This window comes from Falco cherrug, chromosome 1 (genome assembly GCF_023634085.1).
Source record: "Falco cherrug isolate bFalChe1 chromosome 1, bFalChe1.pri, whole genome shotgun sequence".
Classification (NCBI taxonomy): domain Eukaryota; kingdom Metazoa; phylum Chordata; class Aves; order Falconiformes; family Falconidae; genus Falco; species Falco cherrug.
This window is the reverse complement of record NC_073697.1, coordinates 124,898,792-124,922,303: the sequence shown is the minus strand read 5'-3', so window position 1 is coordinate 124,922,303 and position 23,512 is coordinate 124,898,792. Positions and strand designations below refer to the sequence as shown.

The following is a 23,512-nucleotide window of genomic DNA, read 5'->3' as shown; positions in this document are numbered from 1 at the left end:
TGGCCATTTTTGCATTATTCATCTACCCTGGACTCTTTCCATAGCATCCCTCCACCAGCTCACCATCATTTTTGCACTGTTTTGTCATCTTTACATCTACAGGTTTTGTTTTCTTTCATACCCGGTTCTTCTCCCCCCATTCCCACCTGTAATCCACTCTCCATCCTCGCTTTCAGGGTGGCCAGGCTTCCAAAACCCATCCTTCAAATAAACTGGTTGTTTTTTTCATTTTGAAAAACGATGGGGCCAGAGGGATGGTTTTTACCCTTCTTGGAGAGAAAGATACCTGCTTGCTTTTCCCTAATTTTGATCAAGGGCTGTCTGTAATCACATCTTTGGAGTCTCTTCTACCCACGTCTCTTTTCCGTCTGGCGTCTGTTGAGTCTTCTGCTGTTCTGTGAAATTACTGGGGAGTAGCCATTCCCTTTTCTAGCTTGGGAAAACCTCTAGTGTGTTGTTCAAGAACACAGATTTGAAATAATTCAGTCTGTCATCATAGGAAATGCCCTAGAAAGTGACCAGAAAATGCTTTCTGATGGCCAGGGTGGAGATGCACCGAGTTCTGTGGCAAGGTGGCCTGTCTCTTGCCTTCATGGGTCTTTAATGTGCCTAGTGCAACCTTAGTATGGTTGTCTTGTTGTGACTGTTGCCAAGTGTTGATCATTCAAAATGACATACAAAGATCCTCAAATAGTTTATAAAATGACGTGTCTTCTTTCAGAATCAGCTGTGTTCAGAAAACATTCAGAAAAAAGGGGGAAACTGTGGAGGCTCTCAGAAGTAAGAACATTTTAGCTTTTTAGCTGCTTATCAGATGCAGAGGAGCAATAGCTGGATTGTTGAGTGACTTTTTTTTGTTTCGGTTTGGGCTTTTTGGTTTATTTTAGTGGGGTGGGGCCTTGGAGCATGAATGCCAGATGTGCTTGTGTGTGTCTTTTTGCCAAAGCGGTGAGAGTAAACTTGTATCAAATGGTACCCCAAAAGAGGAGCCTTCCCATCACAAGAAAACCTGCTGACACCGGCCCCGTTACTCCTCCTGCGCCCGTGTTAGTAGTGATATGATCTTCCCTGCCCCGTCTCCCTAATGTTTTCATCTCGTTTCCCCGTGTGGCGTTTAACGCAGCCCCCAGCCGGTGCAGGGCCCCCCAGCCCCAGGGCGCGGAGGTAAGGCGTCCCTCCGAGCCAGCGCGGATGCATACCCCATATGTTAGTATTTGAATTTACCTCTGTGCTAGGAGCTGGCTCTGGGCGCCACCAGCCCATCGCTAACATCTCCTCTCTCTCTTGCGCCTGCCTCGGGGACCAGATTTGTCCTTCGACATCTACGAAGGGCAGATCACGGCTCTGCTGGGGCACAGCGGCACCGGGAAGACGACGCTGATGAACATCCTTTGCGGGCTGTGTCCGCCGACTGACGGTGAGCTCCTCCACTCTTAGCAGGCTTTGAGTACCCTGCTTTTGATAAACCAAAGCCGTTAGCCTTTATGGTTGTTCCGGGATGCACTGAATTTTTCTCTGGATAGGGTCTGGAAAGAGTCTGCTTTAGATCCACATCCTTGTTATCCTGCTCTCTGGCTGTAAAAAAACCTCTTGGCTGATGGCTCCTGTGTTTGTTTTGTTTTGTTTTTTAAGGGTTCGTCTCTGTCTATGGGCACAAAGTCTCCGAGATCGATGAAATGCTTGAAGTGCGACAGATAGCCGGGGTGTGCCCTCAGTCCGACATACACTTTGATATATTGACTGTGGAGGAGAATCTCTCCATATTCGCTGCAATTAAAGGAATCCCTCAGAATGATTTGATACAAGAGGTAAGTCAGCTGGGCACAGACGTTATCTTACCTGATCGTTTTGAACCAGTAAGGCAAAACACCCTTACGTTACACCGGTATTTCCTTAAGGCAAGTTTGCAGGGAAATGCTGCTTTACAGTACAGTCGACAAAGAGGTGCAGACAGATACTTGTACAAGAATAAACTCTCAGTTTTTCCTATGAAACTAAAATGCTCATGAAACATTTTAAATCCTAGTGTTTGTGTTCAAGCATAGACACCTTTTAACTTCAGGTTTGCTGGAGCTAAAGACCCTACTGTTGATGTACCGGCTGGTTTGCAGGGTGCACAGTTCAGATACAGGATACACGGGGAATTAGGAGCAGTTCATTTGACTGTTGGTTATTAATAATCTTGTTTAAAAAATCTGCTTTTTTTAAAAAAAAAATAAATGTGCTTTTTCTTATGTTTTGAAGGTGCAGAAGGTGTTGCTGGATTTGGATATGCAGCCCATCAGAGACAATCAAGCTAAAAAATTAAGCGGGGGGCAGAAGAGGCGGCTGTCGGTGGGAGTTGCTGTTCTTGGGAACCCAAAGGTGCGAGCGATGGAGACAAACCTGACTTGCTGTCACTAACACACCCAAGGGTTGATGTCTCTTGTCAAAACCGACTAATAATACGTAAGATGCAGAAATTGTTCCTTTGAGTATCTGTCTCTCTCTTTTTTTTTTTTTTTTTTTTTTTTTTCTTCATTTGTGGTTTTAAAAATACCACTTCAACAGCTCAGCCTTTATGCTGGGGGATGCTAATGGCTTAGGTAGTGGCAGTAGCTCTGGGTTTCATCTCTCTGTGAAACCACAGCGTGACAGGTTTGATGTCATTTCTGGCAGGTGACATTTAGTCCCCAGCAGTGAACCTGTTGGAGACGTTCCTCGCAAAGCTGTCCAGGCACTTGGCACGGGGCTGTGGACAGAGAGTGCTTTTGTGTTACAGATCTGTTATTGGTGCCCTGTAAGAACGGTGGCTGCTTTGAGGTCTGTGTTTAAAAATGGTGTGTATGACAGTCCACCGGGACTTGAATATAATAACATGTGTGTGTATTTAATCATCCCTTAATAGATGGACTGCAGCCGTAGCTAAACATAATTGTATCAGAAACGGAATGAAAGAGACGATGGCATTAACTTACTATGTGATTTTTCCATTTGTTGGAAGAGGAGATGAATTTATTCAAAGCACAGTGAAGACAGCTGCCTTGCTTACGCTAGGATGTTTCCTGCATGTTTTCGAGGACTAATTAGCAGGCTTCAAACAAGAAGCCCTGTATCTGTTACTTGGGTAGGATTTCCCACGGTTGATTCCTTGCATGCGGATATGGCTTTGCAAACGCTTCCTGGTTTTTCCCAAAGGTCTTGTTGCTGGATGAGCCGACTGCGGGTATGGATCCGTGTTCGCGGCACATCGTCTGGAACCTTCTGAAAAACAGGAAAGCGAATCGTGTGACCGTTTTCAGTACCCACTTCATGGACGAGGCAGATATCCTCGCCGGTGAGTGCCCTGGGTACCGGCGGGGGGGCAGAGGCAGAACAGCAGCAGCAGCCACGGAGCAGAAAGTGATGCTGCTCTAACGGTGGAATACAGCTTTGTTTGAAATACATAGTTGGGGTTTGAAACAAACTGACAATTGTGTGATTCAGAGGGCCTTCTTGATTTTTGTTTCTAGATCGTAAAGCTGTGATTTCTCAAGGGATGTTAAAATGCCTTGGATCTTCTCTCTTTCTCAAAAGCAAATGGGGAATTGGCTACCGCTTGAGGTATTCTTTTTCTGTGGTATCTTCTATGTGACATGATGTCTCTTTTTTTTTTTTTTTTTTTTTTAATTGTTTTCTGTTTAAAATCTATAAGATAGCACCCCCTGGCCCCCAAAAAAATCCTTTCATCGTGTTTGTGCTGAAGGTTTGGCGCTCTGCAGGCTGATAGTTCCGATGTGGGTGTAAGGAGAAAAGCAAGCTTTAAAACCCCAATTGCTCATCATGTGTTTTCTCAGTATGCACATCGATGCCTATTGCAACACGGAAGCTACAACTTCGCTGATAAGACAGCACATACCTGCGGCCAGCCTGATCCAGGAGAACGACGAGCAGCTCGTGTACACCTTGCCGCTCAGGGACATGGACAAGTTTGCAGGTATCGATGTTTGGGTTGCTCTGCAGGGCTGAACAGTTGCAGAAGAGAAATCCTTCAAGCATGGCCACAGCCTGCAATTCTTGTTAAATTGTCACTTCTTTTTTGTGGTTTATATATATAAATACATATATATAAAATATATATAAATATATACATGTATTTTTTAATATATATATATATGAGAAAAAACCCATTGGTTGGCTGATTTGTCTGCCGCTCAGTCAGCGAGGTCTCTTCCAAGGGGGCTGCGGTGTGTTTAGAGGGACGTGGTACCCGACAGCAAGTGCTGGGGAGGTGCCTTTATTTAGCAGAAGGGTGAAGAGACCCTTTCGCCTGAGAATCCCCTCGTCCTGAAGAAGCATCCTCTTACCACAGAGCATTTTAATGGGGAGGGCTGCCCTCCAGAGAGCCTCAAGTCCTACAAAAATCAATCCCCCTTGTGACCTGTGTAGAGCCTTGTGTCGCTGCCTTGAAATTCACTGGCAAGAGGGAGCGCAGAACAGATGTGTTGATTTCACTAGATGGCAGCAATTATCTGATCAGCCCTATACAGGGCTCCTTGTTTACCTCCCAGGAAAAAAATGGAAGAAACAGTGTGTCCTTTGCGCTGTGTGGAAAGCTAGGGGAGAATCAATACTGATGTGAAAATGCAGCTCATATTCCATAAATGGTTTTTTCCCCTTTGCATTTAACCAGTTAATAATTTATTAGTTTTACCTTTAGCAGCCACTGCGTGTACTTTTGAAAAACAGACGTCTTTATGCAAGAATGAATCCATTCCCCCAAACTGTTTTAAGGAGGAGCTGAGGTCGGGAATATGCCTCAGCCACTGGAGCAGAAGTTGTGGATCTGATAAGCATCATCGGATATCAACTGCTCTTCCCATTTTACGCAACTGCATTTTCCTTCAGTGTGACCTTGGCTCTGAAGCTCCTCATTTTGTCAAGTCCTTCACTTCATAGGATTGACAGGAGCCTGATAGTATTTTTATCCAAAGGTGCTAAGAAGTGCTCTCACTCTGAGCATCATTTTGGTTCTTCAACCTATGCATGCTGTCCAGGTTCTCCTGCCCGGTTAAGCTGGCTTTACTGAATCTGGGTATTTATTTTTTTATATATGAAAAAATATAAAATCACTGAGTGGTTTTATTTGTAAAATCTCTTTGTGCCTGGGCAGGGATCTAGGTAGGACGAGCTGTCCTGCAGTCCCTGTGGGTGATGTTTCCAGGAAAAGGGGCTCTTGCAGCTAGCTGGGAGGCAGTTCTGAGCCCAGGAGCTTTAGGATGCTGAGGTGGTTTTCATAAACACTACAGCGTTGGGAAAACATGCCCCGTCTCCCATACCCGACCACAGAGGTTGAAGTTTTGTGCTAAAAGGAGCTTATCCCTCCCTTGGTCCTCAAGCCATGACCTGTGTCTTTGTAATTAAGCGACCATATTTACACGTTACCAGCTCATTCCTACCATGCAGAAGGCTTTAGGGATGCCTCTGATGTGCTTGAAGATCTCTCGGGGGGTGATGTAACCCTGTTTCAGAGCAACCACTCTTTCCCTTCTGTCTCTAGGCTTGTTTTCTGACCTGGATATTCATTCCCACTTGGGCGTTATCACGTACGGCGTTTCCATGACGACGCTGGAGGATGTCTATCTGAAGCTGGAAGTTGAGGCAGAGATTGATCAAGCAGGTGGGGTGGCCTGTGGCTGGCTTCCTGGTTCCCTCCTATTTGATTTAGTCTTAATTAGCGTAGAACTGTCCACGCCACATCAGTGCCAGCAAGAGTTTTGCTATGAAGGTAAATTATATAAAAAAATCCTCTCGTGGAGCACTGCACCCAGCAGTGTGGGGCCCCTTCGGTCTCACGGCATTCCAGGCTTTTGAAATATTTAACATGAAAAAGCAGTGAGCCGAGCAGGGAGTGACTCTGGGAGGATCCAGGGGAAAAGCTTTTTACTGGCTCTCTCTGCAGTAATTAATTTTTCATCCAGTGTACTTACATCGTAATTCCTTTGCTTTGCAGTTGCACTTTTTCTGGCTGGCTTTTAAAAATGTACTTTGTTTTCCTAATGGAGCTTACTTTAGAGAAATTGTAAATGCAGTGTATAAAATTTATTCCCAACTTTCTGCACAAACAGTATTAGCAGCCTGCGCTTAAGGCTGAAATAGCTGTTGTTGCTCTTCCCCTCCTTTCAGTTAACTTTCAACTCAAGTGAAAAGTTGGGACTGCTTAATATTACTCCAGAATTAACCAGTTGTTCTTTTGATGTCAACTTCGAATGGTTTAAGCCATCTTGATCTCTTTAGAGCTTTCTGTGTGATACAGACGAGTAAACTGTCCTGCTCTGCAGGGTCTCTGCGTGGGTATGAGAGTTTAACAGCTCAGTGTACTGGGATGGAATAGTATGGGCACGTACGTAGGGCAGCGGTGTGAAACCGGGGCAGGTCTGCACCTTTTGAGTGGCAGAAATTTCTACCATCTGCCTTCAGTGCCCGCTGTGCGTGTGGTTCAGGGCTCGGGGGTAGCCCAGTGTCATTGACCTTGGGGCTGAGAGGCTGGGCTGGGGTGGGCTGGGGTGGCTGACACAGTAGCGAGGGGAAGGAGTTGCTGGCCACCCAGCCTTCTCCAGCCCTGCCGTTTCAAATCGCATAGCTCTGTCGGAGCATCGGGTTCATAGTTCTGCTCTCTTCTCTTTCAGATTATAGCGTGTTCAATTCCCAGCAAGTGCAGGATGAAATGGATACAAAATCCCTCGACGACATGGAGCAGAGCCTGCTGATGCTCTCGGAGACGAAGGTGCCGGCGATGAGCAACACGGCCCTCTGGAAGAAGCAGGTTTCCACCATAGCGAAAGTTCATTTCCTTAGTCTCAAGCGGGAAAATAAATGCGTGAGAGTGATGTAAGTACCGGGGCTTTCTCCTTTGTATACAAAATCCTCAAAACCTATTTGAATGAAACCAGAGAGGCAGGATGCAATTAATTTTTCTCCCATAGTTGCATTTAAAATATAAGAAGCATGAAGCTGTCTGTTACTGTTGAAAACATGCTTTTTGGGGGGAGAGGGAGATGTTGTTTTAATATCATGTACATAAACTGCATTGGCTTCTGCTGAATTTTAATAAACCCGAAACTTTTTATTTCTTTCAGGTTGTTGCTTTTTCTGATTTTTCTTATCGTTCAGATTTTATTGTTTTTCATACACCACATCATCAAAAATTCTGTAGCTGCTATCAAACTTTCCCCAGATTTGTACTTGCTGAAGCCCGGAGAGAACTATCACAAGTACAGGAGTCGTCTGCTGCTGCAGAACTCCACAGGTAGGGGAGCAGGGATGCTGCGCGGGGCAGCTCCTGTCTCCAGCTCTCTTTAACGCAGCATGTCACGTGGTGGGGAAGGATGGTGTGTGATGCTTTTGGGGCTGGGGTCAAACTTTTTCCTTGGAATTAACCCAGATGAAGAGTTTCTAAGTACCCAGAGGTGGCAGAGAGTGAGCATCCTTCATGCCACGGCTGGTAGCCTTGTGCTCGCTCTGTTGTAAGATGGTCCCTGTGAGGGAACTGGCCGGACAGACATTTAGATACATCAAGATTAAAATCCTGTTACGAAGCATTTTGGAAAATGCCATTTTGTTTCCACTTAGGATGCTTTAAAAGCGCGTAGCAGCAATCCAGGCAATAGAAATGAGTGTCTATTTGAGCTATCGGGGAATTTGTGCTTAATACAACTTAATTTCTCTGGGTGCCGTGTCGCAGTGCCGCTGGTTTCCAGCTTTCTTGGCTAATTCTCCGTTCAGCTGAAACTTTGAGTATCCTGATAACGCTTGTTGGCAGCTCCACTTCCTCAGTGCTGCATTTGACTTGCACAAATTAGTTGGAGAAAATAACTAAAAAAACTTTCTTGAGTTCTTTGGAGGTGGTTGAGTGGGAAGCAAAAAAAAAAAAGAAAAAGTCATTCCTGTTGTTCAAAGTAGCCGAGAACTCTTTGGGCATGATCTTTCATCGTAGGGTTGTATCAGTGAGGAAACGCGTCAATAATTTTGTGTAAATACTCCCAGCTGATGGTAAGTGATCATGTTTTCTCTGTCTTACACCAGAATCGGATATCGATGACATTGTCCGCTCTCTTGGGAGCATGAACATACTCCTGGAGATGTTCAATGACAGCGATTACATCGCAGCTGCACCTCACAGCGCAGCTCTGAACGTGCTGGACCCTGAGGGCAGGCAGGTAGGACGGACAGACTGGCGCAGCCGCATCCCTCGGGAGCAGGCACGCCGCCGGGCAGGGCTGGTGGTGCCGTACTCCTGCCTGAAAGGCACCGATTGAGGTATAGAATCAAATGGTGCCATGTACTATTGCTTATACAATAAGCCTGCAAAAAGGACTTGTATTGACAGGATGGAAACGTTATCAAAATAACTGTTTTTCCATAACGATAATTATGGTAGGCTAATAAAACTTCCATCCCCCTTTCCTGCCCACAAGGATACAAAAACCCAAGGGAAATATTGTACCTCGCAAGAGACCTGGCATAGGAATTTATTTTTTTTTATTATTATTTACGTACACTAGCTGAATTACCCAGTTTGACAGAAGTATATAATTCCAGGGTGCTCTCATGCGTAAAGAAAAATGAGTTTCTGGGATTGTAGGTGTTCGTTTCAGTGTGGCCGCTGCAGGAGTGTCAGAAAGATGTGTGCGTGGGGGTCGTATTTAATCTCCAGCAAAGGAACCGCTCTGCAAAATGCCAGCTCTGTCTCTTGTTCCCATTTTTATTCATTGCAAACTGTTAATATTAGGGTGACTGTGCAGCCCTTAGCCAATGCGAATTTTTGCCTGTCTGGTTTTTAAATGCATTAGCAGGAACATACGAGTGCGGGTCACTGTGTTTTGTTGTTCAGACTGTGATTGTCTGGAGCGTCGTTTGTCATAGCATTGCAGTTGCGCAAAACATTCTGGGAATTTATTCCAAATAATTTCTTCTCTGTGAACACGACTGTTCTCCTGAACTAGGCTACACGTTATAGCCACCGTGAGCTGCCCAGAGTTCTTTATGCAGAGATTTTCCTCGCTTTGCGGTTAAATCAAGCCCATAGGAGAGCCCTCGCAGGGTATTGCCCTTCGTGCAGAAGAATTAATGTGGTGTATACTTTCCTCTCCAGAACTATGTTTTCGCGGTCATATTCAACAGTACCATGGTGCATTCGCTGCCGGTTTTGATGAATATTGTCAGCAACCTACTGCTGCGCAGTTTAAACGTGACGGAGAGCATCCAGATCTGGAGCAACCCCTTCGTGCAGGTGAGCAGCACCTGTGGCTGCAGCGGGGCAAAACCCACCCTTAACCACGGGGTGGGTGGCAGAGCATCCCTGGGGGGAGAGGGAGGGGGCAAAACCACGCCGTAAACAAAGGGAGAAGCTGTGGGGACTGGCTGCAGCACCGAAGGCTGCGCTCTGCACCGCGCTGTCGGGAAGGATTGGGCCTCAGTAGGCAAACCCCGTGGAGTAAGTCCTTGGTGGTGTGGTATGGATGCTTGCAGAATGTAAGAGGATGTGAAAGGTGCTGTGATTTTGCCCTGCAGCTTGTGGAAGTGGAGGAAAAAAGGGCTTGGAACGAGGGTGTCCTGTTGGGAATTTGTTATGGGTTTGTTGCGGGTTACCTGCAATTGTCGGAGGCTGAGCGCGGGGATGCGGGAGGTCCACTGCCTCCCGTGCAGCTGGGGTGGTCTTGAGGAGAGGAGAGGACCTCCTGCAGGAGATAACTGCTGCAGGAGTTGATTAGAAACATAAATACTCCAAAACCTCCTGTGGGTATTTTCCTTTATGCTGCAGCTCAGATGATCTTGAGATAGACAGGACACATGTTTTAGCATTTACAGTCACGTTCCAATTCTGAGTGGTTTTTGGTCACGCACATTCTGGCATTGAAGCCATCTGATTTATATTTCAGAACCTTCCAGACACAATTTTCAGACTGGAGATCTATTTTGAAGCTGTGTTACTGGGAATCATTATTACCGGAATGCCACCCTATTTTGCCATGGACAACGCAGAAAACCATAAGGTAAACTCCCAGGTGTTGATTTAGAAACTGCACAAGAACGTGAAAACCTTGGGATTTGGGGGGGAAATCGAGAGAGGTGTTTTAAACGGTGTCTTTTACCATGAAAGGCAGCGTGGATGTGACTGCTGTTTGCTGCCTGGGGTAGAGCAGGTTTGGGAAAAGCCCTTTTGCTTTCCATGGAAAGGCGCTTTGCTCCTGCGGTGGCTAAAATCAGCAATAACCAGGTAACATGCTGGTGCCACATCAGTGTAAAAGCAGTGTGTTAGAGGGAAAACCGAGATCCTGCTTGCACACCGAGGCAGATTAACACAGTATTAATTTTAATAAATCTTTTATTAACATTGCATTTTCTTTTCCTGCTGCAGATCAAAGCGTACACGCAGCTGAAGATAGCGGGGCTTTATCCCTCCGCTTACTGGACTGGCCAAGCCGTTGTCGACCTCCCGCTGTTTTTCTCCATCCTCGTCCTGATGATCGGCAGCCTCTTCGCCTTTCATTACGGCGTTTATTTTTACGTGGGCAAGTTCCTCGCTGTGGTGAGTGTGGTGAGGCCAGGAGCACCGGGGGGATGTGAGAGCATGGTTAGGTTGTTTTCTACAAGTGTTTTATTTTCCTTAGATGGTTCAGCAGATTTTTTCCAGCCAATATACGTGGAAAGTGCCTAATTGAGGCTGCTGGTGCAGAGGCACTAGTCAGGCTGCACCAAAGGCAAAATAGTACGAGTTTTCATGGGGAAAAATATATGCAAATTTTGGAGTTTCGTTCAGAACTGGAATAAAATGGAGCTTAAAAATAGCAGGATCTTCCGAGGAAATGCTCCATCCTTTTTTGCCCTGCTCGCTCAGCCTGCTTTGTGCTCTTCACTGCCGATTGATATTTGCTCCTTTTGTATCAGCGTGCTGCTAACGACAAGGGTACAGTGACTTTGAGCACAGGCCGGCTCCACAATGAATTGCAGCATGTGATTAAATCAAAGACACTGCAAGTCTTCATGTCTTTTATATTCAGAGCGGGCTTCCCCGAGATATTGGCTGTAATTGAGAGGAATCATATTTTCCTAGCTGCTTTCCCAGAAGCTCGGAGTTAATCGGGTTTGGGATGTGACCGTCGTGCTGCAGGGCTAGTTTTCTGCCAGTGCATCTACTTTTATTTTAGTTTCTGTGAAAATGCTGAGGCTGAAAGGGGAATTTCTAGTATCTGCCAAAATCTTCAGGTCGACATTTATGGGAGCCTGTGGTGTTTTTTTTTAAAAAAAGGGGGGAAATGGTTTAAAGGAAGCTAGGAGACGTTCCTTCCTATCCACATACTCTTTTATTTGTGTCTTTAATAGTATATGCTGTATATACCAAGGTGGCAAAACATCAAATTAAGTTACAAAAATGAATGCAGAGTTACGTAGCGCACCTGAAGTATTTCCAGTTGATACTTACGCAAAAAATTCACCCCTGGGTTCTTGCTGTACATTTCCTGAGAAACCTTTCCTATCTCCGCAGATTTTTTGCCTGATCGGTTATGTCCCGTCAGTCGTGCTCTTCACTTACGTTGTCTCCTTCACATTTAAAAAAGTCCAGAATACGAAAGAATTTTGGTCATTTATATTTTCAGTGGTGAGTCATTTTATCTTGATGTTGGTTAGCTAGGGAGGCTGGTTATCCACAACAGGCTTCTCGGTTATTTTTATTTAACTGCGTGTCCTTAATGCACGAGAAATTTGAAACGTTTACCATCATCTCTGTATTACTGCCATATCCTACGTGATAAAAGCTTTTAAAAAATGTGCCTCAAATTAGATAACTTATGCTTAGAGAGTCTGAACTGCATGAAAATGGACTTTTTTTTCCCTTTTCTTTTGTACAGACGGCCTTGCTCTGTACAGTTGTCACTGAAGTGGCCTTTTTTCTGGACTTTTACCTGGTAACCACCATCCTGCATTACGTCTTCTCCATCTTCATTCCTATTTATCCCCTTATTGGCTGTCTGATTTCTTTTATAAAGGTAAGGGGACACAGGACATCCTCTCCAGAACACTTGTAGGTGGTTGGGATCGAGTGTTAATGATAGCGGGGCAGTGCTTCGGTGCCTGGTGGTGTAACACCATCCATAGCCGTTTAACACGTGAAAAATAGCAACTGCTGGTGACAAGTCACCTTTTTCCTGTAAGCAAAGTGTTGCAGTTAAAATAAGGAAAGAAGCAAGTCTTCCATTAAATACCTAAAGGAAAACCATACATGTCTCAGCCTGTGGGCTGAGCCGCCCCAGTGATGGGCGAGTTGGGAGTTGGTGGCGTTAAACCGGGAGCAGCCCCCGGGACTTCAGTGGAGTTTTCCTGGTGTCAGACTTGCACAGGCAGGGTCTCTGCAGACCCTCTCAAAGCGCTGGAGCGACATAACTTACCTGACCGATCCGAGGTGGAAGCACGGTGCAGAATACGCGCTCTCCGGTGGGTGCTGGGGTACCTGAACGTGGGGTTTCTGCGTTGTCAGGTCTCGTGGAAAGGCAAGGAAAAGAACGGAGGATACTACGACCCCTGGGACCGGCTCCTGGTAGCAGTTGTAGCTGTAAGCACGGTTATTTGATTATCTGCCGTATTTGCTGTAGAGAACTGCTGATTCCTGCTGGGAGGCCCCTTCTGTTCAGGCATCTTTATTAATAAAGATTGGATGTAATGCTGAGCATCGCTGGAGCCTGCAGCTTTTGCAGCCTGTTGCAGCACGAACAGTCTCAGTAGAGCTGCTGTGCCTGCCAGCTCGACATCTGCTGCTTCAATGGTCTTATTAACGATGCTAATGTTAAATTCCGATTATTATGGGAGTCAGTGCTGATGGAGCAAGAGCTCCAGAGCAGGGGACAGTCCCTTCTCCTTCCAAAACACCCAAATAATTATCATTAAATTAAAGCAGACTCCGGTTGTGCATCCTCAGTGTCAACCCACTGAGCAGCAGCGAATTATATATTTCATCTTTGCGGATACATCAGCACTTCTGTGGTGGTGAGGAGCTGGAGCTTCTTGTCACTCATCAGACTGGTGGGATCACCTGCAGGGTCACCTATAGGATCAGCAGCCTTGGAGGGGCTGGCAGCGCTCCAAGTAACCAGAACTGTATTTGTCTGTTTTAGCCCTATTTGCAGTGTGTTGTGTGGCTCTTGCTGCTGCGATGTTTTGAGCTGAAGAATGGAGGGAGGACAGTTAGAGAGGATCCGTTTTTCAGGTGTGTCTCTGTTGAATAGACTTCTAAAAAGTAATAGTCCAAAGAAGCTGTTTTTCGAAGTGACGCTGATGATGAAACTGGAGTATGCAGCCTACAGCTTTGGGGATACTGCAGAAAATAAAACACCTTTAGTTACATCCCATCCCAAGTTGCTAAAGAATTTGTTCTCCTGAGTTCAGTTTTCTAAAATTCAGTCACTGACGTGCAGAAACAGGTTTTGCACTTCCTTTTAAGTTATAACGGTGTAAAATTGTGACTTTGGTAAGATCATCCCCTATATAAAAATAGGGGAGCTTCCTTTCCCATTGCATGGCTGGGGATGCTGTGCCCCGGCAGAGAGCTCAGTGGGAAGGTGACATAGTTGCTGTCACTGGCAGCTCTTTCTGCTCCTTTGGGGCTTCTCCGACATGCCGCAGAAACATGTTACTCCAGGATTCAGCAGGCGCAAATGGTTTCTGCATCGAAGCGGTGAGCGAATCTCAGCTGAATGCCGAGCAGAGGCATCACGTTGTTTTCTTCCCCCTTAGAAAATGTTCTACAAAAGCCAAAACCTGGAAGTTCCCGGATGTCCCGCATGACAAGAACGAAGATGGAGACGTGAAGGCGGAGAGGCTGCGAGTCCAAGAGATACTGAGCAATCCCAAAAGCGAGGAGGTAACGCTGTGCGCCCCCGGGCACTCCCCGGACCCCAGGTGTGAAGGGCTCCCAGAGCCACTGGGATCTGCAGCCGCTTCTCTCTTCCCTACTAGATGCCAGCGATCCTGGTCAGCAGCTTGCACAAAGAGTTTGATGAAAGAAAGGAATTTCTTCTGGGGAGAAAAATAAAGAAAGTGGCAACGAAACATGTTTCTCTCTGCGTGAAAAAGGGTTGGAGTTCAATTACTTGCTGTTGGGCTGTTTTATTTACAAAAGCAACTCTTGGGTCTGTTTATCTGACCTCATGAGCCGTGTTTTGTGTCGTCCTTTCTTTAGGAGAAATACTGGGTTTGTTAGGACCCAACGGAGCTGGCAAAAGCACGTTAATTAATATGCTCGTTGGAGAGATTGAGCCAACCAGTGGGCAAGTACGTTACGTGCTACAAGCTAAATAGAAAACAAATCTATTATTTAAATTTTTATCATTATTATTGCAAGTGTTCCCAAGTGTTTCTTGCTAAAGCTTTACAAAAACAATTCTAAAGCTTACCATATTTTCCTCGCAGGTTCTGATGGGAGGTGATTCTTTTGGGCTGAACAGCGAAGATGACTCAGTGAAATTTGTGGGGTACTGTCCTCAAACAAACCCGCTTTGGCCAGATATTACACTGCAGGAACACTTTGAAATTTATGGAGCTATCAAAGGAATGAGTCAGTCTGATGTTAAGGAAGTCATAAAACGGTAAGTAGTTTATTATAGAAACGTTTAAGGTTTAGCTGTGTTTTTCTTAGTGGGTTTGTTGGGGCTTTTTTCCACTTCTCCTAGTGCAATCTTCTTCTCATTTAAGTTTGATTGCGTCTTTTCAGCAAACTCAGCACGTGTGAATTTGTAGGTTAGAAGATACAGATTCAGCCACACAAAATGCAGCTGGCATTTGTGGGGGTTTTATTTTATTTTTTAAGTTATGAAGTGCTAACGAGGCTGCAGGGACGGGGAGTCCAGGACTTGGAGCTGTTTCTGGGTTGTCACCACCGGCTGCTCTGGGACAAGGGGCAGGTGGTTTGGTAGGGAAGCACCCAGCTCAGATTCTGCTTATTGCTCTGCTTTTGGGGTTGTATATAATTCATATACAAATATTTGTAACTGAGCTCTTCAAATGAGACTGTTTGCGTACGGCATGATGAGGGGCAAGCCAAACCATCGCCCTCCCAGCTGTTCACATGTGGTCCTTCCTCTTCCGCAGCATCACCAATGCCCTGGATTTAAAAGACCACCTGCAGAAGACAACGAAGAAGCTGGGCGTGGGGCTGAAACGCAAGGTACGGGGGAGCTTTTCGAGCTGCCATGCTGGCTGTCCCCGTGCTGGCTGTCCCCAGCAGCGCTGGTGTCCCTTACCCTTTCCCTTTGCCTTCCTCCCAGCTCTGCTTTGCCCTGAGTATGCTGGGCAACCCGCGGGTCACGCTCTTGGATGAACCGTCAACCGGGATGGATCCAAAAGCCAAGCAGCACATGTGGTGAGTGCCACCGGCGCCACGGGCTCGTTTCCTTTTGGGAATTTGCCCAGTTTCATGTGTGCGTTATCCCTGTTAACACTAGGGAGAGCCATAGGCAGGGAATAAACCTCACCCTGCTGCCAGGTGCGCTTCGTCTGTGTCCTCTCCCAGAACAGCTTGGAGATCAAAAGCTTGAAAGTCAAAAGAAATCTTTAAAATTACATGAAAAATATAGATTTGAGTCATTTTTGTGAAAAAGTTAGGTGTTGATTGTTGCTGTGGGAGTAGTATTGGCCCATAAAATAAAGGGTTTGCGTCTGAGCATCACAGTCCTCTCTTCCTACTAACCCAGGATGTACCGTTAGGTGCCGATTGTTTTATTCCGGGATTTTTTTGGTTATGTTTTGTAGGCGGGCAATTCGAGCAGCATTTAAAAACAAGGAGAGAGCAGCTATCCTGACCACTCACTACATGGAAGAGGCAGATGCTGTCTGTGACCGTGTGGCCATCCTGGTGTCCGGGCAGCTCAGGTACCACCGAGCACTCCTCATGGGCAGGTGTTGTGGCAGGGAGGATAGACTAAAATATATTTCTTTGAAAATACACATAGACAATTTTTTTTGCACCTTAAATTTGGAGCAAAATTAAACTGCAAAAAGGGTCTCTAAGAAGTCGGAGCACTCCCTGCGCGTGATATAACGTGTTCAGCTCTTGTTTTCTCTCTGCAATGGGTAGGTGCATAGGTACTGTCCAGCACTTGAAGAGTAAGTTTGGAAGAGGATACTTCCTGGAAATGAAATTAAAAGAAACAGCAGATGTACAGCAGGTGGAGTACCTGCAGAGCCAGATTTCGCACATCTTCCCAAATGCAAATCGTCAGGAAAGGTGAAGTTTCACAAATACGTGGAAAATATTAATATTAATACAAGCCCCTCATTTTTCAGCAGCTCCTTGGCACAGAGTAGGGCATACTATGATACTAAAATTTACAAAAAGTATTTACATGTAGCTTCAAGAAAAAAAAAAGAAAAAGAGGAAGGGTTTTGCAGGCTGGCAAAAGCTGCTGGGGCTGGGGCTGCGAGCCCTGCCTGCAGATGTTCGGCACGGAGGAAGCAAAACTGGATTTCTGCATAGCTGTTCCTTGACAGCTTCCTCTTCAGTTGGGGCCCCCGGGAAACGGGTAAAGTCTGAGTCACTGGCCTTTACCAGGAAATAATTGAATGTTTTCTGGGGATACCTTAAAGTCTGAGAGTGGGTTGCTTGGTTTTCCCCGAACAGCCTTGGATTTCTGCCGTGTGAACTAGAGGGTCTGGCTTGGTGGGCGCTGATGAGGCTCTCCAAACAGGGCACTGCGGGCATTGTATAAGGAACATCCCACAGATGTGGGAGATGTGGAGGAGCGTTCGTTTTTCGGAAGCAGGTGGGGAGGGGTAGAGCAGCTCCCTGTTCTGGAATCTGGGTTACAGGAACCGCTGCATGATGCAAAGCCCCAGGAGATCCTGGGACCTCTGTCCGAGTTCATCTGAAAAGCAAAACCTCATAACCTTGAGAATCCTGGGCAGCGATTTTTTTCTTTCATGAGTTTATAAGCAGAATATAAATGGTTGAATCTTAGCTGAAGAGCATATAAATCATGGAGCAGTCTCAGGGAGACCTCAGCTGATGCACCTGGACCTGGATCCCTGAGACAGGTTATAAACCAGCTGGGCTGCTGGCGCTGCAGCGTTCCTGTTGTCTTGTGTAATGATGACTAGTCAAAATGCCTGGAGTAACTGTCAGAAAATGAGCTTAAATCCATTTGCTTGGATATTAATATTTTTGTTTTGGTTCATTTTACCTGAAGCTAAGTTTGCTTTGTTTCTTTGTTCCAGTTTTGCTTCTATTTTGGCGTATAAAATTCCCAAAGAAGATGTACAGTCGCTTTCACATTCTTTTTCCAAGCTGGAAGAAGGTAATTAAGAACCTGCCGCACATCACGTACAGAAATCATTTTGTCTCCCATAAATGACACATTTGCCATGCGGTGGCATTTCTGCATTTCTGTTCCAAAGTACTTTTTTTTTTTTTTCTATTATTATTGCTCTCCCCAACTCTGTTTCTTGTGAAATCAAGAGTGAGAACTTTTACTGGCTTAAAATTCTTTAAATCTAGTTGTGTCCGATCGTTCAGTATCCCTAAATATAGTCTATATTATATGTATAAATATACTAAATATGCTCTGTCGTCATTCTTTCAACAGTAAAGCACGCCTTTAATATCGAGGAGTACAGCTTTTCTCAGGCAACGTTGGAACAGGTACGTTACAGCAAATTATATTTGATGGTAGCAAACCCCGCCAGGCGAAGGCATTTGTTGCAGGGCATCGGATGGGGTTTGCAGGTGGCTGGGCTGCGTTCACTTTGCTCCTGCCGTAGAGGGCTTGTGCATTCCAGGCTGGGCAAGGCACCATGGATGGAGGGGACGATGAGCCCTGCGCAGGCAGCTTGTCCCCCGTCCCCAGCTGTCGGGCAGCTGCTGTGGTGGTGCCTGTTAGGGTGTTTTGGGGGAGCTAAGTCCCCTTTTCCAAAGTGAATTGTGACTGCCAGTTCTCCTGCTCCTCTTTATCCCCGTTCTTGCCTTTAAAAATAAGATGCCATCTGTAGTGGCTGTTAAAGGAAAAATTTACACAGCCGTGGGTACCACTGGGCTTGCTTTAATCACAACTTGGAGTTGGGCCACCACCCCAGTGAGTGACAGAGAACAAAGGGGTGCAGCACAGCTTATATAGACTGATCAACTCATTAGTCAATATCTGAAGTTTTTAGAAGTTTCCTTTGGTCTTGTGAGTTTTGCAAATCCATCACCTGACTCTGTCCCAGTTGATTCATCTATTCAGTTCCAGTCTCTGCCTCAGTTCCCAGCTCCTCCTGGGATCAGGATCTCCTTTCTGCCTGCTTTAACTCAGTCCTTCAAGCACACTTAGTCTTTGAACAAGCAATTCCTATTCACACATACTGATTTTTTTCTAGAAACCCCTGCATTTCTGAGAGCACAGATCGATCATCTATTGTTTCTCTATTCTCCCACTGATTAACCTAAGTTTTAAACCAGCCTTGGATTAGGGCTATGGTTCTGCCATTTAGCAGCTTCAGCACTTTAAATTTCTTCATTCAAACAGTGACTGGAGCAAAAAACCTTGTGGTTTTCGTGGAAATGTCGCTCAGATTTATTCAAAAGATGGGCATTGCTGTTCGTTTTCTGAAAGGAGGGCAAAACTGAGGGTTTATTATTGCTTATTCGGGATTAATTATTGCTGACGATAAATGTCCTTTAGTGTGGATTCTGTCCAACTTCCTTTTCATTGTACTCTTGAAGACGTGAGGTGGGAGGGTAGGAGCAAGGAGGAAAAAACCCAGAATACTAAGAACTTCCTACTCGGAGATAATGCAATACATGCAATACCCATGGGGGTTTTGGCATAAATTCTGTTGCATAGAATAGAATCCTTCAGGTTGGAAAAAAACCTTTAAGATCATCCAGTCCAACAAGCCCATCACTAAACCATGTCCCCAAGCACCGCATTTACGTGTCTTTTAAACACCTCCAGGGATGGTGATCCCACCGCCTCCCTGGGCAGGTGTTCCACTGCCCAGGTGGTGAAGCATTGAAAAAAAATTTCCTAATATCCAATCTAAACCTCCCTTGGTGCAACTTGAGGCCATTTCTTCTTGTCCTGTCGCTTGCTATCTGGGAGAAGAAATTTCTGACCAAGAAAAAAGTTCCTACAAGGAGCATGATGCATTCAGATCTTTTCTGTCTGTCCCAGGTTTTTGTGGAGCTGGCAAAGGAGCAGGAGGAGGAGGACAGCAGCTTTGGCACCCTGAACAGCACGCTGTGGTGGGAGAGGACGCAGGAGGACAGAGTTGTTTTCTGAGCTCCTTACGGTCCAGATCTGCTTGGCAGCTGGTGTTTTGTGCCAGCAATGATCCTCTGCGCACACTCTGGGACATGTGTGTGGAAAACTTCGGAGCTGGAATAGAGAAGGAAAATCAAATTTGGAAGCACTGAGCGGGTTCCACCATCCTGGCCTTAGGAATAACACCGCAGTAGCAGTGAGCATCCCCACCGTTACTCTGGCTGATCTGAAATCCCTTCTTTCCTCAAGGTTTCCCAGTTTCAGTTGAGCTAGAAGACATTGCCATGGCTGGCGGTCATCTCCTGGTGTGGGTCACTTGTGCGGGAGCATCCGCCTTTGTCCCCCGGCTGTGCTGCCTGGGTGTCAGGGCTGCCTGAGGTTGGGTTGTCCTTACTGGAAATCGTGCATTTGAGCAAAACCAGTTGCCACTGGAGGATCCTGCCCCACGGGACCCCCTTGCTGGCTCGCAGGGTCGTGCCGTGCCATGTGCCCTTGGTTGGGCGTTGCTGCCTGCCCCACAAGGTGCTGTGCGGGCACGTGCCCCTGCAAGGTCCTGCTCCCCCACTGTCTGATCAGTCCTTGCTTATGCTTAGAAGATGCACCTGCTTAAAGAGAGGAAAACCCACCCCAAATAATTGTATTCACTGCTGAGAGGGTCCTGAATTCCACTGCGAGCTTAGCTTGGTATCCAACTGATGAGAAAATGTTCATTTACAGATAGAATATGGCCCTTGTTGACACTAACATGCCTTTCTACTGCAGGTTGGCAGATGTGGCTAAGTCCTGCTGCCATTCTGGGTGGTGTTGGTGTTTGTAATGCATGCACTGTAGGGTTAAAGGGGGTGTGCAGAAGTGGATGCTTTCTTTCCCCCACTTGGTAAAAGTACAAAGACATAACTGTGTAGCTACGGGGTTTGCAGAGCTGTGAGTATTTGTCTTCATTAAAAACAGTCTAATTCTTCTGTTGGGTGTAACGACATGTATCTTGCCAGCTGCTTTTCGAGACAGTCCTTTTTAGATGTCTTCATTTTTCTTGACAGTGAATTCATAAGCACATGCAACAGTATTTCCTAATCCGTCTTTGTTGTGATAGCAGTAGGTAATGCAGTAGTGTGCTCGGCACAGGAACGTTAGCTTTTGCAATTTTTCATTCACTTTTGTTAAACCCAAAAGGAAAAGATCCAAATTTACAACCTCATCGGTAGAAATGGTGCCTTTGGTTTACATAGAAGCACTAAGAAGAGTGGAATAGGTGATCCTTTATCCTATGATATGACAGATGTATGTTGAAAATATATTATTTTTTTTGGTTTTTCTACACAAAGCTATCATCACTTTTTTTTTAGTTTTATAAGGTGAAATTAAAGATTGCTAACAGTTCATTGTGTTCTGCAGTGAACAAATATAGAGGTGCATTTATATTGAAACATTGGCTTCATAAGTCATACCAATTATCTATCTTCACATTAAAGTTAGAAAAGACCTTTGCTTTTCTTGCAAAAACTCAAAAAACCTATGGGCTAAGGCGGAGCTGTGTGTCCCAACTGTTTGTAATTACCAGGCAATAATGTATGTAATATGTCCGATAATCACCATGGTGAGCCAAAACCTGTTCTCATTCGTTTCTCACTCGGCTGTGGGGAGGTGTGAACTCTTTACGTACGACTTTTGCTTCCTCATTTGTACCCGAAGATTGCACATAAACGTACGGATTTTGGTTTGTTGTTAAAATTTGAGCCCAGAAACTGCAGAAACAGCTGGTTGTCCCATTTGCCCCGCCAGGGGAAGGTCCTTGCCCCTGGGGAGCACAGAGCTGGGTCTGCCCCTTTTGATGAGCCCTGAGCTGGGGCACTTGCTGTGCCCTGGGCTCCTGTGCTGGAAACAAAACGGAGGCAAAGAACAGGATTAAAGCACCAGCCTCTAACCAACAGCTCCAGTAGCAACCTTGCTAGGGCTGGAGCTTCCCTGTAAGAAAAGAAAAGTAACCCAGATTCAGCTGCTTTTTGTTTATACAGCCTTTTATTTAGCCCCTGGGAGCCCCCAGCCGACTGCTCCCAGCTGCATCCCTGTTGCTGGCCGGTATCTCTGAGCAATTTCCTTTATTTGGAGCAAAGGTGGGACCCCAAATTTTGTCTCACGATACTTTCCCATGTACGTCCATCCAAGTTAAGCGCATCTTCCCCAAAGCCCACATTCTTTACTTTCATCTCTCATCATAAATGGTGTTTCAGCCGAGTGTCATCTGCTCATCTGTCCAGCAATGTCCAGTGCGCTCTCCACGTGAGCTTACGAAAGTACGGTTGTGGCCAGTTAGCCGATGTCTTTTTGTAATTTTATTCTTTAACTTCGAGTTAGTAGTCTGTAAAATAGTTCTGTACTGTCTGGATGAAATTGCCCTACTTCAAATAATTCCGTGTTTTCTAACATTTCAAATGGATCATAGGAAGACCTCCCCTAGCAGCTAGATTTGCACAGTTTGGTACTGTTCTTGCTTACGCTGGGGTGACTCAGTTGATGGTGGCACTGTATTTGTGCAGCTGCATGGGCAAAGAATTCGGCTTAATTTGGGTGGGATCTCTGGCGCGGTGACATCACGTGTCGATGTGGCATAAGATGCTGCCCCAAAACATCAGTTTACTGTATCAGAAGTCTTTCAAGGCATCATACAATGTCCAGAACTGCCAGAATCAGGAAGAACATGTGCACAATTAAACCAGAGAATCCCCTGGAAAGGTGGGAGTTTTTTCCTCCAATTTTAAGTCCCCTTGTTACCAGTGCTATGCCAAATCCCAGCCGTACAGCACACCCCCCAGTTTGTGCTCTGGGCGATAAAACCGAGACGAGGCGGCTGGATTCAGGCTGCCTCTGGGGCTTGGGTGAGTGCCACTTGTTCCAGGTGTAATGGGTTTAGTTACCTTGCAGGGTGGTTGTGAGAGGTCGCTAGTATATCCAAAACTTGGAAGATGCATTTACTTTGTGGTGATGTTATAAGGTTGTATTTTTCTATGGAGGAATTTAATGTTGGCTGATTTTGTTTACGTTACCAAGAAAAGTCCTTATTTTAAAATATTTCCGTATAGTGAGTTGTGTAGCCGACATCCAGTACTCTGTTAGCAAAGCCAGAAGTTACTTGGTCTAGAGGTGATAGGTTTGTAACACTCCTCCTGACGTTGGCGTCAGGCACGTGGGATCATTTGCAGTTTGTTTTCGACACCTGTCTTTCTTTTACCACTTCGCTGTATTTGTAAAGTCGAGGTTTTTCCTTTTCCAGCAGAAAGTACTACCAAAATAAAGATGGATTGGATTGTTAAATGCTTGTGTTGCTATCCTGCATGTGTTTTGCCGTGCTAGAAATAGGGGGATTGTTTCCGAAAGCCTTTGCTGTTCCCTGGAGAGCACCGGGGCTTGCAGCAGAGCGGGCTCAGGCAGAGCGTGGGGGACCCCGGCTCTTGGCATGGCTGGGGGTGTCAGGCTGCAGTAATTGTGTGGTTTTAATTGAGTTCAGAGAATTGCAGTATTGGAACACTTGGGATTCAGAACCGCCCGCGGTTGTGTCACGTTTTGCAGCCGGATTAATTCAGCCCAACTTCAGGCTAGAAGTGACCCGGCAGCAGCTGCGCACTGCTGGCACGCCACGTCGTGCATCTGCAGCGATGAATCACGTTCATCCACTTGAAAATATCAACCCCACTGCAAAAAAAAAAAAAAAAAAAAAAAATCATTTTTCTAGCTGGAGCTGTGCCCAAGGCGAACTGGCTGGGTGGCCAGATGGGTGCTCGCTCTGGCGCTGGTTTAGCTGGAGCTGGGATGTGGAGCCGTGGTCTGTGGGGATGGAGGATGGGGTCCGCTGCCTGCTCCTCGGCTGCCGCGGGAGCTGCGGCACCACCCGCTGCTGGGATGGAGGGGTCCTCCTGCAGCCCTGTGGGTCGGTTCAGCACCTAGTGGAAGGGGTTTGTGCCCCCTGGACCCCTCGGTGGGGAGGAAAATGACCCCAAAGAAACTTAATCTGAACTCAGTGCAAGTTCCCAGGTTTTCATACTAGTTTTTCTTTAATGATGTGTTAAGGGTGGTGTGCCATTTTTTTTTTTTTTTTTTCAAAGCTGTAAAATTAATTCATTCTCTGGTAATGCTATTTTTTAAGAGATCCTGAGAAAGTCCCTAATTTAGCATGCTGAATTGCTTCTTGATACAAGTTTTCTGGAGCTTTCAGTTCTCCTTTCTCCTGAAACGCATTGCTTGGGCTGCCCTCTCGGGGGGGGGCACTG

The 23,512-nt window shown here is 45.9% G+C and overlaps 1 protein-coding gene across 1 annotated transcript in view; it reads left to right on the top strand.

Annotated features, from left to right (window-relative positions):
* Window positions 1–22,559, top strand: part of ABCA5 (ATP binding cassette subfamily A member 5) — a 31,911-nt gene extending 9,352 nt beyond the window's left edge. Inside the window, exons 11-39 of the mRNA XM_027815964.2 lie at window positions 722–780; window positions 1,307–1,417; window positions 1,633–1,808; window positions 2,245–2,364; window positions 3,178–3,316; window positions 3,492–3,582; window positions 3,816–3,955; window positions 5,519–5,638; window positions 6,648–6,849; window positions 7,098–7,267; window positions 8,044–8,177; window positions 9,113–9,250; window positions 9,900–10,013; window positions 10,379–10,549; window positions 11,507–11,620; window positions 11,871–12,008; window positions 12,497–12,571; window positions 13,131–13,222; window positions 13,750–13,876; window positions 13,972–14,089; window positions 14,195–14,286; window positions 14,425–14,600; window positions 15,103–15,178; window positions 15,279–15,373; window positions 15,763–15,882; window positions 16,088–16,237; window positions 17,224–17,303; window positions 17,592–17,647; window positions 19,158–22,559. Of these exons, the coding sequence (XP_027671765.2) occupies window positions 722–780; window positions 1,307–1,417; window positions 1,633–1,808; window positions 2,245–2,364; window positions 3,178–3,316; window positions 3,492–3,582; window positions 3,816–3,955; window positions 5,519–5,638; window positions 6,648–6,849; window positions 7,098–7,267; window positions 8,044–8,177; window positions 9,113–9,250; window positions 9,900–10,013; window positions 10,379–10,549; window positions 11,507–11,620; window positions 11,871–12,008; window positions 12,497–12,571; window positions 13,131–13,222; window positions 13,750–13,876; window positions 13,972–14,089; window positions 14,195–14,286; window positions 14,425–14,600; window positions 15,103–15,178; window positions 15,279–15,373; window positions 15,763–15,882; window positions 16,088–16,237; window positions 17,224–17,303; window positions 17,592–17,647; window positions 19,158–19,265 (3,502 nt within the window). The 3' untranslated portion in view covers window positions 19,266–22,559. The remainder of the gene's footprint in view (window positions 1–721; window positions 781–1,306; window positions 1,418–1,632; window positions 1,809–2,244; window positions 2,365–3,177; window positions 3,317–3,491; window positions 3,583–3,815; window positions 3,956–5,518; window positions 5,639–6,647; window positions 6,850–7,097; window positions 7,268–8,043; window positions 8,178–9,112; window positions 9,251–9,899; window positions 10,014–10,378; window positions 10,550–11,506; window positions 11,621–11,870; window positions 12,009–12,496; window positions 12,572–13,130; window positions 13,223–13,749; window positions 13,877–13,971; window positions 14,090–14,194; window positions 14,287–14,424; window positions 14,601–15,102; window positions 15,179–15,278; window positions 15,374–15,762; window positions 15,883–16,087; window positions 16,238–17,223; window positions 17,304–17,591; window positions 17,648–19,157) is intronic.
* Window positions 22,560–23,512: the final 953 nt, after the last annotated feature.